Raw genomic sequence first — 16,100 nt, forward strand, 5'->3', positions numbered from 1 at the left:
TCTGATATCCAGAAAAGGGAACAATTGGTTTGTGAGAAAAATGACATGGACAAACTTCAACACTTCTTCAAATGGAAACAAAAAGTATGTGAATACATGTAAATAACTATTACTATATATGAGAATATTATCCTTATCCACCCTTCATCAACGGCTTGTCCTTTTCTGAGGGTCACATGAGAAGCTGGAATGAACCCAGATGAGGTTGGGGCAAGTGACATGATGTCACACCCTGGACGAGATGATGAAGATAATAGTGATGATGATGATGATGATGATTGTCGTTAATGTTGAAATGCTCCACGGTCTCCATCTTCTTCTCTTTCCACTCTTTGTAAATGTGATGCTTTGTTTGCAATCTGCTGAACTTGTTTCTGTACGTGTGACACCTACTGCATGTCTGTCTGTCCTGGTACAGGGAGCTCGCATTTTTGTGGAGAGACAGAGGGTGTCACTTTCTGTGCAGACTATAAAGCCGTTTGAGGCTAATTGTGTTTGTGATCTTGGGCTATATCAATACAATTGACTTGGCTTAAATGGTCTGAAAGAAAACCCAACATCCACCAATTGAATAATTAAATAAGATTTTGGTGGAATCAAAACACACAAAGATGATCTCAGATAAACCAGGACTGAACTCAGTGTGTGGTGGGGCCTCAGGTTCACTGTCATGTGGAAATGAAAAACACAGTGTGCTTGATTGATCACAGAGCTTGAGCAGATGTTATTGGACTGATGCTACTGACATCCAGATGGAAATTATGTGGCCACCAGATAAGCTGGATAAGCTCCTTTCTACAGGCTTAAATCTTTCCTGAGTCACCTTGGTGTAATTAGTAAACTGTATGGTTTAAGAGTATAGAGGTTAATAAAATCTGAAGTTCTGCAAACAGTATCTGCAAAATGCCAAAGCGGAAGGATATTTGTGTGTCTGTGTTAATGCAGCACCAGCATGTTTCAGGTTGTTATTTGCTGATGAGTTATCATTTTCCCACAAAATGAGTCAGTATGATCCAAATAATAATTTTAGGCTTCAGTTCTCTGCTTTGAAAATGAGCTTTAGCTGTGTTAGGAAATGGACAGTATATGTAAGAAACAGTGTGCTGCCTTCCAATAGTCGTTTGCACTCAAACCCACAAAGTTGGTAACCTCATCATGCAACGCCACATTTTGGAAAGATATTTCTCTAAGAACAGTTTCAGACAGGAAATGAAACTGCTTCCGTTCATACCACATGCTGTGTAAAAAAAGGCCAATGTTATGTTTTGACAAGCTGTTTCAATCTTCAGGAGAGCGTTGCAAGCAACCCATAGGTGCAAATACTATATTATATTATATATATTATATACTATATTACAGATAGAATTAAATTTCCCATGGACCAAAGCATACAGTCTATTTGCTGCGGCATAAAAAGAAAAACACACACTCATCACACATTAAACCAAAAATAAAAGGCTGTTTAATGTGTTACAGAGACAGTCACTGGATATAATTCAACCTAAAATGCAAACCAAAGCATGTTGTGCAGCCATACATGGAATTTAAGCTCAGTTCATACAAAAATCTGGAAAGAGAATAAAGATAAAAGGGCATCACTTTAGCAACGATGGAGTAAAAGTAAGAGTCATGTAAGGAATCATGTGATAACTGAAGGGCCACTTCGACCTGTCCTGTGATGGAGCTGGGAAATCTTCAGAGCAATTGTTGCCAGTGGTGCCAGCATCACCTATCCAAATAACGGAAAATGATGAAGCACACAGAGACACATTTACTGTACTTGTGAATAATTAACTAAACACTACCTGTGTGTCTTCAAAAATCTGCTCCTTCTCATAGCTGTCAATGTAGATGCGAACTGTTGCCCCATCTCTACCTGTCCCACTGAGTCTGTAGATGATTCGAGAGCCATCAGAGAAGATTATCCGCAAACCCTGCAGTGAACACAGCCCAGCATGGATCATCTCTCATCTTTAGGGATTTGCAGCAATTTGCAGCCAGTGGACTGGATCTGATGCTGTGAAAGCCTAAACACCCTGTGACCAGTCCCTTTATCGCTACACAAAACAACATTATCATTATAGGAACACACACATAATGTACCTGGTTCCTGGAGATGGTGCTGTCGACTGGATCTGTGTACTCAAAGTTGTCCGCTTTTTCCACCTGGTAGATTTTGTCCTCCACGGCAAATCTCTGTTTTGAGAAGGACTTGTCGGCAATCATGATCTCCAAATCCTCCATCATCTCACAGGCTGCATCTATGTCTACATTCTCATAGTCGTATCTGGGGCAAACGACAGCTGCTTTTAATAACAAAACACATATTAGTCTTATAAATCTCACCCTTTTAGTTTCATAAATATGGATGTCCCAGTAACAGAGCATATAGAGCTCATTTGATTTGTCAGTTAATAACTAACCAAAAGACATTTACATCTACATGTATTATACTGCGCAGTGTAATGGCATATGTTTTCCACTAGAGGTCAGTCACTGCTTGCTTTCCATTTTTATGTGGAGCAGCATAGGGAATTCTTAGCCCACCTTTGATATACCACCATCTCACCTGGTGTAGTAATTTCTTCCATATTTCTTCCAGTGGTCCTTAAGAATATCCTCCACACTCTGCCGTCTGGTGGCTAAGACGGACAGCCATGCCAGCACGGCCCAAAGCCCATCGTTCTCCCGAATGTGGTCTCCACCTGAAAGACAATCTGATGAACGCTTCTTTTTTTCCCCTCACAGATTTTCAGTGTAAATGGAGCTACTTTTGATCTAATAACATGTTGAAATGATACAGTACCTGTACCAAAGTTTTCCTCTCCACAGAGAGACAGTCGGCCTGCATCCATCAGGTTCCCGAAGAACTTCCACCCAGTGGGAGCTTCATACAGTTCTATTTTTGTTGCTCTGGCTACTCTGAGGGGGGGGATATTCATTGAAAAAGCACTGAGAACATTTGAAGCATCAATCAAAGGCAACACTGAGATTAATTTCTACATGTCCAAATGTATCTTAATTGTTATAAAAACTGAAAGTCTTCAAAACAATCTTAGTTTGATTTGACTGAAGTAAGAAATGACGGCTAATTGTTTTTTGCCAACTGCAGGTAAGGACTCAGTCAAAGTTTTACCTGTCTAAGGCTGCACTTGTGGGCATGCTGCGGGCGAAGCCTCTCACCCCTGTATGCTGGAAGTATGGGATGCAGAAGATGTTGTCAGCAATCACGGCCACAGAGTCTGATGGTGTGACGAAAAAGCCATGTTTGCCAAGGATCATATTACGGTCCTAGAAAGCCAGCAGCCAGTCAGAGGTTAGTCCTGGCCTTTGCTCCAGGCCCAACTTCCAGACATTTTTATTTGGAAAGAGCAGAAATAAAGGAATTAAAAAAAAAAACACACACACACCCCGTCTCCATCAAAAGCTGCACCAAAATCATACTGTCCATCCCTCATGCTCTCAACCAGATCTGTAGCATAGGTGAGGTTAGGGTCTGGGTGTTGACCACCAAAATCCTCCATTGGGACACAGTTGATGGCAGAGTTGACAGGACAGCCCAGCTCCTCACACAGTATTCTCCTCACGTATGGTCCTACCACTGAGCAGACAAGGCCGAAAGAGAACACAGCTATATATAAGTCAATAACTGTCATAATCAGATCTTACCAGAATCTGTTTCCAAAAAATATTTTTTAGATTTATAGTGTCTAGGTTATGTGATTTATAGTTTAAGTGTGTTCTCAATAACAACAGTTGTCATGACTTACTGTGATGGAGTCTATGTAGTTGTAGTGGGTGTTAGTTAGGGGTTTGAGGCAACTGATGGGCCATTAGTTTCAGATTCAGTGTTTGGGGATATTTAAAACAGCCTTTGTAACCCAAGCATAATGATGTGTTCTAAGGTTGCGACAACACTGTGTCATCTCTCCAGTGCTGGAACACCAACACTCTCTGTCATACTGACGCACTTCCATAAATGGATTCACCAAACATGAGAGGCCAACCAGATTCCAGACTCTCGTGTTTTCTGACTGGTGGCGTGACTTGGCCTTCACATTTGACCTCATGCAAACAAAAGCGAGGACCACGAGCATCATGAAATGGCTGTTTGTCGTCACAACGCTTGACTCACTTAGAAAGACACACAATTGATGAGCACAGATTGTTAGAGGAATCCACATCCACTGACATGTTTTTCAGTCTAATGGCGTAGACTGTGATAATATTAGATGAAACTGTGAGTTTGTGAGTGAAGCCCAGGAAGTAGCAGTTAACAAATGGGGGTAAAAGGGAAGTCTGTGGCAAAATAAGCCTACATTAAAGGTTTCAATCACTCTGTACAGGTCTTCTTCAAAAGAACATGATGTAAATTTTGTAAGTGATGTTACCATTGAGAGGAAAATAGACGATAAAGCACGTCATGTGGAAGTGAGCACAGTGTGACTGACAGCTGGTATTTGACCAGCACTGGTCAAATTGCAAATATCGAGGATTCAAAACAGCAGTTCATTTTACAACCAGAAGACTATATTCTTTTTATATACAGTGTATGTGTAATGGAGACTGCCTTAATGATATGTTATTCTCTCACCTCCATGCATGGCATCTAGTCGTATCTTGATGTGGTTCTCTCCCGAGAGAAGCTCCTTCAGCGCCGCAAAGTCAAAGATATTCCTCAACAAGTTAGCGTAGGATTCCACCGAGTCCACAATTTCCACTGAACACAACCACAAATAATGTGTTAGTCATCAGTGACTCTTTTTACTTGATTTTGTGGTTTATAACCAAATCAGCCAGTGTTTATGTTTCATCTTAGTTGTCAATGTAAGTTCTGCTGTATTTTCTTTTTTCATACATATACATACAATAACAAAGAGAGCTTTTCTTTGTGCTTCACACTATCTTCCCCCTATTTGAAGTGATAGGTGACAGAGTAATGCCAAACTTCACCAGTGAAGGGTTTGAACTTGTTCTCCAGATCAAACATCTGTTTTCCTAGTGTTGTCAGATCCACTTGAAGTCCAGGGCAGATGGCAAACTCCTCAATGGTTCTGCTGATTTGAAAAATCTTGTTTGTGACAACCTCCTTGGCTGGTCCTAGATTGAGAAAAACAACAACAACATTATACCGTTAGTAGGCATGATGTGAGGTGCCAAATAAACTCTCATGCATGTGTGAATGAAGCCTTGTTCGTCCACCTCTCCAGTTACCATACCTCCGTTCACAGTATTGAACTTAATGCCAAAGTCTCCCTCAGGTCCACCGGGGTAATGGCTAGCAGTAAGGATGATGCCACCGATGGCTTTGCATTTCCTGATCACGCAGGAGACGGCCGGTGTGGACATAATCCCGTGGTGTCCAATAATCAGACGGCCCACCTGAGGAAATGTCACACAGGTGTGTGCATGAGTCGGCAGGAATTAGTATGCGTAGCTTAAAATATCTGAGAGGAGGGAGGGGGTGAAAATGTGACAGAATATCGGGTTTGGCGTGTCATACGTCTTCCTAAAACTCAGAGGGATCAGAATTCCGTCTAATGAACAACAGTTGCCACACACATCAAGAGCAAGCGCTGTCATGTGTGCGTGTATTTTGAAACCCACTAAGGAGGTTTATACCGTCCATCCAAGAAAGCACCAGAAGAAATCTTAAGTAATTTATACCCGGGGTCCACAGTTGGTGCTGGCAGGAGAGTGGAAAACAAAACAGGCCTCATGTGTTTCTATTTGAAGACTGCAGACGAGCCAAGAGCTGCAGTTAAAGCAGCTATAGTTTTTCAGCTGCAGCATTCAAACTTTGATTTCACAGGGGCTCATGTTCGGATTTGTGTTGCATTTAACTTTCATCTTTCAGTGTCTTGCATTGCTAATGGCAGATGCAAATGTCAAGATGCTACAATGCCATTTTTACTCTGTTGATTTAGCAAAACGCACAACTGAGGTTGACGAGATGCAGGTACTTAGTCAAGAGACTGAATTCAGTCCTTTGACATGCTGAAGGTGTTAGATTAAAAGAAAAGTGAAAGGTCTAAATGTATAAAAAGGGGAGTATGAAAGAGATCTCTCCATGATTTAATAAACTTTTCCAAAGAAATGATTGGTCAAGCTTCATCTCGGAAATAGAAGATCATTTTGATAAAGCAAGTTCAACTCAACATCAGCTGGTGGGTATCGCTCACTTGCTCATGCAGATGCAGTTCCTCTAGTTACACATTTGATTTAATGTATAACGCTCAAACTCCTTCAGGAGGACCATGTCTTCCGATTAAAAGCTCCAATAACAGGCGATGACTCGACCTTGAGTTGAAATTGCTTAATAAATCCCAACTCATTGAATGCAACTTTAATATATTTTTTGCATTTAATAGAAACCATGTATTATATATACTGAATATATACTGCCAACCGTTTTAAAGAGTTAGTACAGTATTGTAATATACAATAGAAAACTACCAATACGTTTGGTTGTTTTGATTTGTTCAGTAGTTGTTTTGAGGTGATGAGGGCAGGTGACATTGACATATGAAGTGATCTGCCCAGTGACACATCGACCCATGTGCACACTCACTCACACACTTACACGTGCCCACACTTACCACCATGTACACAAACAAACACAGTGAAGGCAAGTAAACCCACACACACACATACGGTGTCACTGACCCCATTGGCAGCTGCCATCTGCACAATGACCTCAATAGCTGTTCGGTTAAAGAAGCGCCCGTCTCCACCAACCACTACTGTAGAACCTTGGCGGTCCCGTAGGTCAATGGACGAGAAGATGCTCTGGATGAAGTTGTGCAGATAGTTTCTCCTGGACTGAAATATGAAGACCTTTTTCCTTAGACCACTGGTCCCAGGTCTCTGGTCAGGGTAGGGGGCTGTAGGGACGGTCAACACTTGCAGAGGACTGTTGTCCATCGTTTCAAAAAAAAACAAACAAAAGGAAGATCCAACCTAATGCTGTGGCATAAAGTGCCAGGGAACCTCTTGTTTGGAGGGAAATCCCCTGTCAGTAAACATGGAGAATGGCACACAGGGGCAGAGTAGGAGGGTAAAAGCCTGACTCCTCCTATTATTTCACTCAAAGCTCTGGGTTACAGTGGTACCTCTGCAGCCCAAAATAACCTTTCAAACTCATGTGTGTGCACAGGCAGTAACTGAAGACGCTCCTTCCTGCACACATGTGCAGGGGGATCACTGTCAAGGCTGCAGGCCCAGTCACAAAGTTGTATGTGTGTGTGTGTGTGTGTGTGTGTGTGTTTGGGTGTGTCTGAGCAGAAGTTACTGGGTTGTTATGGGTACAGTTTGTCCATCTGTGAAAAGCTGCAGCTGTGCTTGGAATAATGATATGCAAAAGGAAGGATGACATCTTTCATCAAAGACGCTGTGATGGGAGAGTGTGGCCATATTTATCCTACTTTTAACACCGAGTGTGAGAACAGAGAGTGAGAACAGCAATTAAAGACTCATTAGAAGCACATATTCAGATGTGCATTCAACAAAGTATCCATTACAACACAAAAACATACTTTGTAGAACCTGTTTATATAAGCAGCACAATCAAATCTGAGTAGAAGGTATCTGTACATGGAACCACTCTGCCCTCTAGTGTTTAGTCAGGGCAACTTCTAACACAGGATTCAACAGTTTCTTAACCTCCCAGGGCAAAATACAAAAAGTTTTAGTATGTGGAAATAGCATGAACAAGTGTTTGTCATTTATTTACAAGACTCAAAACAAAGGTGATTGATCTCTGTTGACACTGAAAGAGCATCCTGTGGCTCAAAGGCGCAAGGACTACTAACAAATCAAAGCCCATGATAACAAATCAAATATTTTGTTAGTCTGGTAAAACATGTTATTATTTCTAATCAAAAATATGTACAGAAATGAATATTAGCATTATAAGAGGTGAGTATCCTAAAAGTTAAATAAAATGCAGCAAATATATGAAAAACTGAGCATGTAAAGCAAAGTTGACTGTTACTTCTAACCATGGGCCCTTGGTTTTGTTGACTTTGTCCCCTTAGAAGTAAACAATGTTTGTCTGGGACCATGTTTCCATTGCAGTAGTTCAACCTTAAGCAGATCCACGTACTAACATTTCAGATTTGAATCAGGGTGCATGTGTCCAACATTTCAAAGAGGAATCTGAATTATGCAGTCTTTCATGTTTCGCTCATCGAGCCTTTAGATGTATCCCTCAGCGGATGACACCCTGCTGTGGTTGGAACCACTGCACAACTGTGAGTCAATGTGACTCGATATGAAAACTGCACATAAACGTATGGCTTTCAGTTTTTGTTCCTTCTCTATAGCATTTGACATGTGAGATATTGTGACTGAGCAAAGATACATAGCATTTAATGCCACTGTGTGAGTGAAATTCATGGTTTTCTACATTGATTCTGGTAGTGAATCATCATCTTTCTTTTCTCCAGCCTCCAAACCTGTGGCTGCGCACAAGAAGCACTGCTAAGGCTCTCCTGCAGAGGACACTCTTTGCTGCTGCTTGTTCTAAGTTTTTCACCGGAGTCCGCTGGTGCTGCACGGATCAAAGAAAGACATCTGCATGGGATGAAGCAGAAGAGGCTGAGACTGGAGCCATGCGGTGGACTGAGATCTGAGTAAGCTTGAAGGAGTAGGACGCTTTCCTTGGAGACTTCCATTGAACTCCTCTCCTGCGCTGTGAATGTCCCTTTGGTCTAATGAGGAAATATTTGCCATTCAGGTTGGTGTCTCCACAGGCGCTGAACCACCATCCACCTGTAGAAGGGAGAAATGACATGTTTGTGTGAGACAAGTATTTATTTATCTCTTTGTTTGCATTATAATGAGTTCAAACCATCAGCCGTACCCGTGTGGCTGTGGGCACAGTTGGCGTCCATGTGCTTGTCATTGTCCCTGTCCTTCGTCGAGAACATCATGCCTGTGTGGTTGCTCATGGCGTCTGGCAAGTCTCCAGACAGATGTGTGATGTTAATGGTGTAGTTGCTCTCTGGACCGTCGAGGTAAAATCTATACTCGATGAAGTAGTTGCAGTTCTTCCAGTCTTCCAGCTGGATGTGAAGGACAGAGTCGCCCCGAGCGGTGAGAGGGTGGACCTTCCTGAGACCCAGCCAAAACTCTCCTGGATTAAATCAACACAGAAGTGATGCACAAAAAAAGCAGCAAATGCAGAGAAAGAGATGCAATTTAAGATTTTGAGATTATAACATAACAACATTAGATGGGTCGTATACCTTGAAAATCTCCAAAGCCATGTTCATACTTCTCCCATGTTTGATCAAAATTTACAGAGCCATCCTTGCGTCTCTGGATGACTGTTGCCCCATAATCTGGATGAAAAGAAATTAAACTGTGAGCCTGTGATGTGGAAAAGTCTACACCTTTTTTTGTGAGGTTTAGAATACCTTTGCTCATGTCACAATAGGCCATGAAGGGCTCTGATCCGTTGGGTCTGATGACGTAGACACCACTCGCTCGCTCCCCTCTGATAAACACCTCACTGCAGTCTGACGGCAGATCTAGATTGGATTAGATTGGAATGAATTAATCACCCACCAGGGAAATTCACTTTCAGCAACAAAGCTCAGCGGTAGACAAAGTGACAAAAACACCTTGACATGATATTCACAGTACAACTTTCACTACAGATAGCAAACATGAAGAAGTATATCTACACAGGATGTGAGGAATAGTATCACCACAACATAAATTGAAACTGTTATGAACTGAGTTAAGCTACAAAGTGGTGATCCGGAGCAGAGATGCTAATCCCAGCTGCATTAACAGAAAAGTGTGGGCAAGATTATTAAATAAACACTGAATCTGTGGATGAGCTCAGCAGCTGCCTGCTGGGACCGAAAGTGAGGCAGAAAATTGATGGAAAATGCTTTGAACTCGTTCTAAATGCATGAGCACTGACTCTGACTAAACCTTAGTCCTTGCTGTTACGGCATGCAAAATAAAAAAGTTCAGTTTTTTTATCTTTTATTATCCCTCTTACTCATTTCCGTGGTGTTGGAGGAGTCTGAGGTCTGAAAAGGCTTAAGTGTTGGAGGTTCACTGCTGAAGACCTCAGGCGTCCTCTCAATGGTCTCCTGGGCGGATGTGTCCACTGTGAGCTGGGAAAATTGAACGAGAGATTTTTCAGTGTCCAGGCATAATCCCAAGAATGATAGAAAACACTCCGCACTCTGTCACTAAAGTCGTTTTTTTTTCTCTTTTTTCCCTCGACCTTATGATGATAATTAAATTTTTCAGCTCTCAAGACTCAATACAAATGTATTTATCACAGAGACACAGGCTGAGTTCATTAAATATAACGGACAGCTCCTTCATCATGTCAGCGCTGTGTCAAGATGGCTTGATGATGACAACTCAAAAATCATAAAACTTTCTCTGGCACCTCTCCTTGGCAAAAAAGAAAAATGAGAAGAAGAAGAAGAAGCAAAAAGCAGATGATTTATTGAATATATTATATTTGATTTTATATTTTATTAGCTCTGACACTGTTTTAACCTGATAAAATAGGTCTACAAGATGTCTGAGTCTTGTGGCTGGGCAACCTGGTGATGATGATGAAATATTGGAAGTTTAAAGTTTGACCCGAAGTTTAAAGTATGTCCAAATACTTTCCACACAGTCCCTAACATCTACCTTTTCCTCCAGAGTCTTGATCTTGGTCTTCTGGTAGTTGATCTGGTTGCTCTGTTCCCTCACAGCCTTCAGCAGCTCAGTGATGCTCTGCTCCTGACTGTGGATCACAGCCTGGTAATGGAATAAGTAGAGATTATTGTTGATTCTGTTGACCCCCCCCCCCCCCCCCTCCTGAAAATGAAATGATTCCTCTCGTGTATTAATTTGTCCTAATTAATACATTTCCATTCATTACATTACATTACAAGGGTTAAACTTAGTAATTATGAGTCAGTTTTGTCATTACGTGGGTGAACAATGCAAAACAAAAACACATTTAAAGATGAAAATATACTACTCCGTAATCCCTAATAGTGTCTATACTATAGTATTCCAAATGGACATCCATGCACCTTGTTAAAAATATTATACAAGTGCATGTTTCTACAGCAGGTCACTCACCCTCAGGCCATTGATCTCTGCTACTTGTTCACTGGACACCAGACCCTGCGAGAGGCTGCTCAGCTTCTTCTCCAGACCTTCTACTTTGCTCTGTAGTTGACTCTTCTCCTGCAGGATGTTGTCCACCTTGGAGTTGATCTCAGCAGACAGACCTTTGATCTCCTCATTGTTGGCCTTCAGCACCACGGTGGTCTTCTTCAGCTCCTCGCCCTCCTCCTTGATTTCACTGGCGAGCACTGACAGCTGGTAGAACGAGTGGTTGAAGATGTTGAGCTTCTGCAGGATGTCGTTGATCTGTCCCTTCGTCTTCTGCACAAACTCCCGCAGGCTCTGGCCCAGCTGGAGGAGGCCGTTTGCCAGGAGACGCACATCATCCAGAGCAGCAAAGCGAGACCGGGTCTCAGCCCCAGGCAGTGGGGCGGTAGCCTCATCTCTGCTACAGAGAGCAGGGACACAAGCAGCGAACAGGACAAAAAACACAGGAATTAGTCTTATATTCATGTTGTTCTGTTGCTTCACCAGCTGTGTGATGACTGGCAGCCCCTCTTCTGTCTCTGTGACTGGACAAAGAGCCACTAAAGGTCTTGGGTTTTATAAGGACACGGTCGACCATTTGGTTATTAATTAATCTCATGTGATCAATATCTGTATTCAGGGGCATTTTCCCCTGCATACCTCCCTTGGTCGATTGAACTCTCATGCATATTTAAACGCATTTAAATGTGAGTGGCTAGTTTTGATATTATTGATATTGTTCGTCTAAAGTGAATTTGTAACACTGGCCAGGCTGTGTTTACTGAAAGGAGAGCAAGGGATTTCTGAGCCAATACAGAAAGGCAGTGTTTTAACATGACCTTTAGTTACCTGTATGGAGGTCAACTCTCTGTTACTGTTGTGTGGCTGGCTTATTTTCTTTAAACAGAAACATGACCGTTTACATATATAGGATCAATGAATAAATATGTAATAGGCTTGGTTTGTAAGTTGCAGGATGCAAGCCGCGACGCCACACATTGCCTCTCAGTCACAAGAGGGAAAAGCTGCTCTGGTGCCTCGCAGTGTAACTTTATTCCACTGAGTCTGCAAAAAAAACCTTGGTCCACATTTCTACGACGGTAAACTTTCACTCTACGCAAACAAAACACTTATTTGTGGTCCGCGCTCCCTGCAATTTTCAGTGGGAGAATGAAGTGAGAGGTAACCGCCATATCCGCGCGCTGTTGAGCGGTGCCCCAGGTTCTCTGTTAAAAGTTAACTATAGCCATATTAGAGCAGAGTTGTTTGAGTCACAGTGTGTACACAGTAAACACAGTCCTGCGCTGCGTTCAGGGGGCCCCTGAACACGAGAAGGCAAAAATGAATGGGTGTACATTGACCCACATTTATGAAGCTCTAATGAGGCGACAGCAACTTCAAAGACGTACACAATGAGTGCAACTGTGTGTGTGTGTGTGATAAACAGTACAGGTGGAAGAGCAGGCGAGCGAGGGTCGGACATGAAATATTGAGCTCATTAATACAAATGAGATGAATTTATCATGGTAGGATTTGCTTCTTTTGATAAATGTTAAAATAAAAATATGGCACTGCAAAGATGTTTGAACTTATTGTTCTTTTTTTGGTTTAATATATGCAGTGCTTTTCACTGGCAAGTACTTTATCAGTTCCCAGTTTTAAATGGATTATCTTATCTAGAGAAAACACAATGTCTGCCCTTAAAGAGAAGTGCATTTGTCGCACAAGCTGCAGGACACTCGAAGACCATGGTTGTCGTTGTCTGTTGAGATCAACTGTAACTGTGATCCTCATGCTCCTGCTTTGTTTTTGGTTATGTTTTCTAGTGTTTTCTGTGTGTATTTCAGTTGCCTGCCTTACCTCAATGCCTGCTGCTGGTCATTGGGTCACCTAATCAGCCTGTTATTATCTTCACTGCATGAGTATTAGAATAAATGAATTCATATAAGATAAGATAGCAATACACATGGCAATATAACATAGGTGGTATTTCGTGTTTCCCTACACTTAGCTGAAATACTCCTGAGTGAATGACACAGGTCAGGGAACCTTACAGTTCTTAAATCTTACTCAGCCCGAGTATGAACTCTAACAAACCCATGCTTTACTTTATTCCATCTTTAACTTCAATAAAACCACATCAGTTATTGGGTCTCTGACCTTTGTCTTGATTCATAGGTCAGTGTTGCATGACTGCACCATTTCCAGTTGTCCAATGCAGCTACAGCATAACCTGCAACTCCCCTGACCACAAGCCACAGTTACATAATGCACGTCAAATGGGAAAGGATGCCGGCTCTGACATACCTCTCGGTTTAGTGAATGACTTTTAACTTTTCCATTTATTTCTTCTCTTCACTGAGCAGTTGTAAAACAAACAAACAAACAAACAAACAAACAAACAGAAATTGAGTGGCAAAATGTAAGAAAAAGACTCTTAGGAGTGTTTACTTCCATACTTTCCACTACAATGCAGTTTCCACAAATAATAACTAGATTGAAAGAATACTGTGAAGCTGGCGAGCCTCCTGCCTCACGTATTTCACTGTGTGGGCCAAAACTGTCCATTTATATAAGTTAATAATTATCAATAAGTCATTTCTCAGCTTACAAAGTGAAGTTATGCCACACACTTCTCCTTAAATATGATGCAACTCTAAATCTTTCTCTGAAACTGCCTTGAAGAACATTTTTGCCTTTTGGCCAACTGTTGTGCAGTATGTGGTCAGTCCGTTAGCAGCCATTGGTCCAGTAAAGACTGGTCCACCCCCCCCCCCCACCCCCCACCCCCCCCTTTTCTCTGCCTTGAGTCAAACCACAATCCCTCTCGGAGTCAGTTGTCTGCTTGGGTAATGGAAAAGAAGTATTTCTTGCTAATTCTTGCTAATTCCTTTTCCATTCCTTGCAGGGCACATTGCAGTGGTTTCAGCCTCTCGAGCTGCTCTTTCACTTCTTCGCTGTCTAAGTCTTCGAAAACATTGCATGGTTTATTTTGCTTAGATGTCAGACTCAAGTTAAGTGCTGCCAGTTGGAGGCTGTGATCAGCAATTATCACTGTAGGGGTTAACATTCAGTCAGTCATACCGCTTTATCCACCAGATGAGGGTTCACAGGGGGCCGAAGCCAATCCCAGCTGATGGGGTGAAATGCAGGGTACACCCTGGACAGGTCACCAGTCCATCACAGGGCAAACATTCACACCTACAGTCATTATAAAGTGTTCAATTAGCCTCTGCTTGTTTTTGGACTGTGGGAGGAAACTGGGGAAACCCACACGCACCAAGAAAAGAACGAGCATTAGATCATCCATTTAGGACTTGGCACAGTGGTGCACTGCACTAGACATTTAAAGGTCCAGGGTTTAAGAATTAGCAACATCTAACGGTGAGACTGCAGATCGTACCTCTGCTCACTCCTTCCTTTCCCAAGTGTGTCACGAAACAACGGTGGCCTTTGCAAACCAGCGAGGATGTTGTTCTTCTTTGTAATACACTTCCACCAATCCAAAAGGCATGCTGTGTACTCCAAAGTACATATAAAACTGCCTGAAGTACACATAAAAAAGTGAGGTACATATACAAGGTTTATTCTAAGATACTAAAAACCAACAGATCTTTATTCTAAAACAATTTAACACAAACATACTTATCAATTCCTGCCAAGGAACGCTCCTTAAAGTTACACACTGCTGACCTTGATGCTCAGAATGATAGCATGCTGATACTGTATATGCTGATGTTTTATCTTCTTAGTTAAATGTACAGGTCGTACAATTGTATAACATTTATTATTGAAGTTTCATGTTGCAGCTGAATATCTATCTATATTTCCCTTTATTTAGCAACACATATGTTTAATTTGTCCATTGTGGGGTATTGTAACAACATGGTGGTCCAAAATGGCTGCTGATATAAATATAAAAAAACATCAACAATTCATACCATTACCATTATCAGGTAATTGTACACATAAAAAAAAAAAAGAAAAAAGTTTAATAATTCTTGTTCTGAGGGGAATGTGACTGTTCCATTTCTCCCATAAATGCAATAACCATTCAGTCATTAAGAATGTCAACTGTCTCGTGGTAATACTGGAGAATACTGGAGAACAGATCAAGGATGATCAACTTTGTAACAGTGAATTCTCTGGGGAACAAGAATATCTGCACCAGGTTCTGTCAATTCATGATGTAGATGTGGATAAATTATGACCTGCCAATGGACAGAAGAAAAACAACCTTATAACGTCTCACTATAAAAATGTCTCAAACTAGTGATAAAAAAGGGAAAGTCAGGGGACGATTTGAGTTTTGTGTTGTTGGAATATTTCCCTGGATAAATGGACAACTGCTCTGCTGATGCTGTAATGGAAAAGCCCGGAGATCACAAATCACAAAGATTCCTGCAGATACCATCTGAAGACCATGAATATTTATAAAATTGTCAGTAATTGTTGGTATACTTTAAGTCATGGGACAGATTATAGGTTCAACAGACCCACGTTTCCAATTATTTCTCCCCAAAAATGAAGTGATATGGGACAGGCATGCCGTTGACTTTCACTGTCAAAGCAGATGATGGGCTTTCCCAGCATGATAGCGGTCATTTAGAGGAAGAGGCTGGCAGTGGGCTGGAAGAGGATCCATGTCAAATCCAAAGTATTTACTGAGCATGAACCCTCATGGATGGTACAAAGCCTTCTGCGCCCTCCGCAGCTGCTGATTTGATTATAGAGGGAAAAGACCACATGGCTCTGGACAGGGTTACACTCTGTCATGGGGAGATTCATGAGGCACCACATAGTCACCCATGTTGCCTGGGGGTGATTATGGATGGCACACAGTAAGTTGACTCTCGTACTTTCTCTTGCTTCATACCTTAGGCTCCATATTTTGACAGGTTGTCACCAGAAGATTTGCTGTCATTCACAGCAAGCAACACCTCCTCTGCTCCGATTGGCTGCTGTCTGGAGGCGTG

General features: G+C 41.8%; 2 protein-coding genes across 3 annotated transcripts; both read right to left on the reverse strand.

The window, feature by feature from the left end:
- Positions 1-1,439: 1,439 nt before the first annotated feature.
- LOC131469572 (phosphoglucomutase-1-like) lies at positions 1,440-7,853 on the reverse strand. Of its 2 annotated transcripts, XM_058644693.1 has the most exons (11): positions 6,667-7,853; positions 5,220-5,382; positions 4,954-5,100; positions 4,595-4,720; positions 3,411-3,601; positions 3,137-3,291; positions 2,807-2,922; positions 2,570-2,705; positions 2,104-2,287; positions 1,806-1,934; positions 1,440-1,729 (listed from the first exon to the last, which is right to left on the reverse strand). In XM_058644693.1, exons 1-11 carry the CDS (start codon positions 6,922-6,924, stop codon positions 1,640-1,642), a joined length of 1,695 nt encoding a protein of 564 aa, XP_058500676.1. In that variant the 5' UTR covers positions 6,925-7,853; the 3' UTR covers positions 1,440-1,639. The 2 variants fall into 2 exon arrangements, with proteins under 2 accessions (XP_058500676.1, XP_058500684.1); XM_058644701.1 differs by lacking the exon at positions 1,440-1,729 and having other exon boundaries at positions 1,836-1,934; positions 2,104-2,196.
- Positions 7,854-8,354: 501 nt separating this feature from the next.
- LOC131469585 (angiopoietin-related protein 3-like) lies at positions 8,355-11,681 on the reverse strand. Its single transcript, XM_058644715.1, has 7 exons — positions 11,110-11,681; positions 10,669-10,779; positions 10,016-10,133; positions 9,420-9,533; positions 9,249-9,344; positions 8,864-9,136; positions 8,355-8,772 (listed from the first exon to the last, which is right to left on the reverse strand). The coding sequence occupies exons 1-7, from the start codon at positions 11,608-11,610 to the stop codon at positions 8,561-8,563; spliced, it is 1,425 nt and encodes a 474-aa protein (XP_058500698.1). The 5' UTR covers positions 11,611-11,681; the 3' UTR covers positions 8,355-8,560.
- Between the last annotated feature and the right edge of the window lie 4,419 nt (positions 11,682-16,100).

Source organism: Solea solea, chromosome 1 (assembly GCF_958295425.1).
Source record: "Solea solea chromosome 1, fSolSol10.1, whole genome shotgun sequence".
Classification (NCBI taxonomy): Eukaryota; Metazoa; Chordata; class Actinopteri; order Pleuronectiformes; family Soleidae; genus Solea; species Solea solea.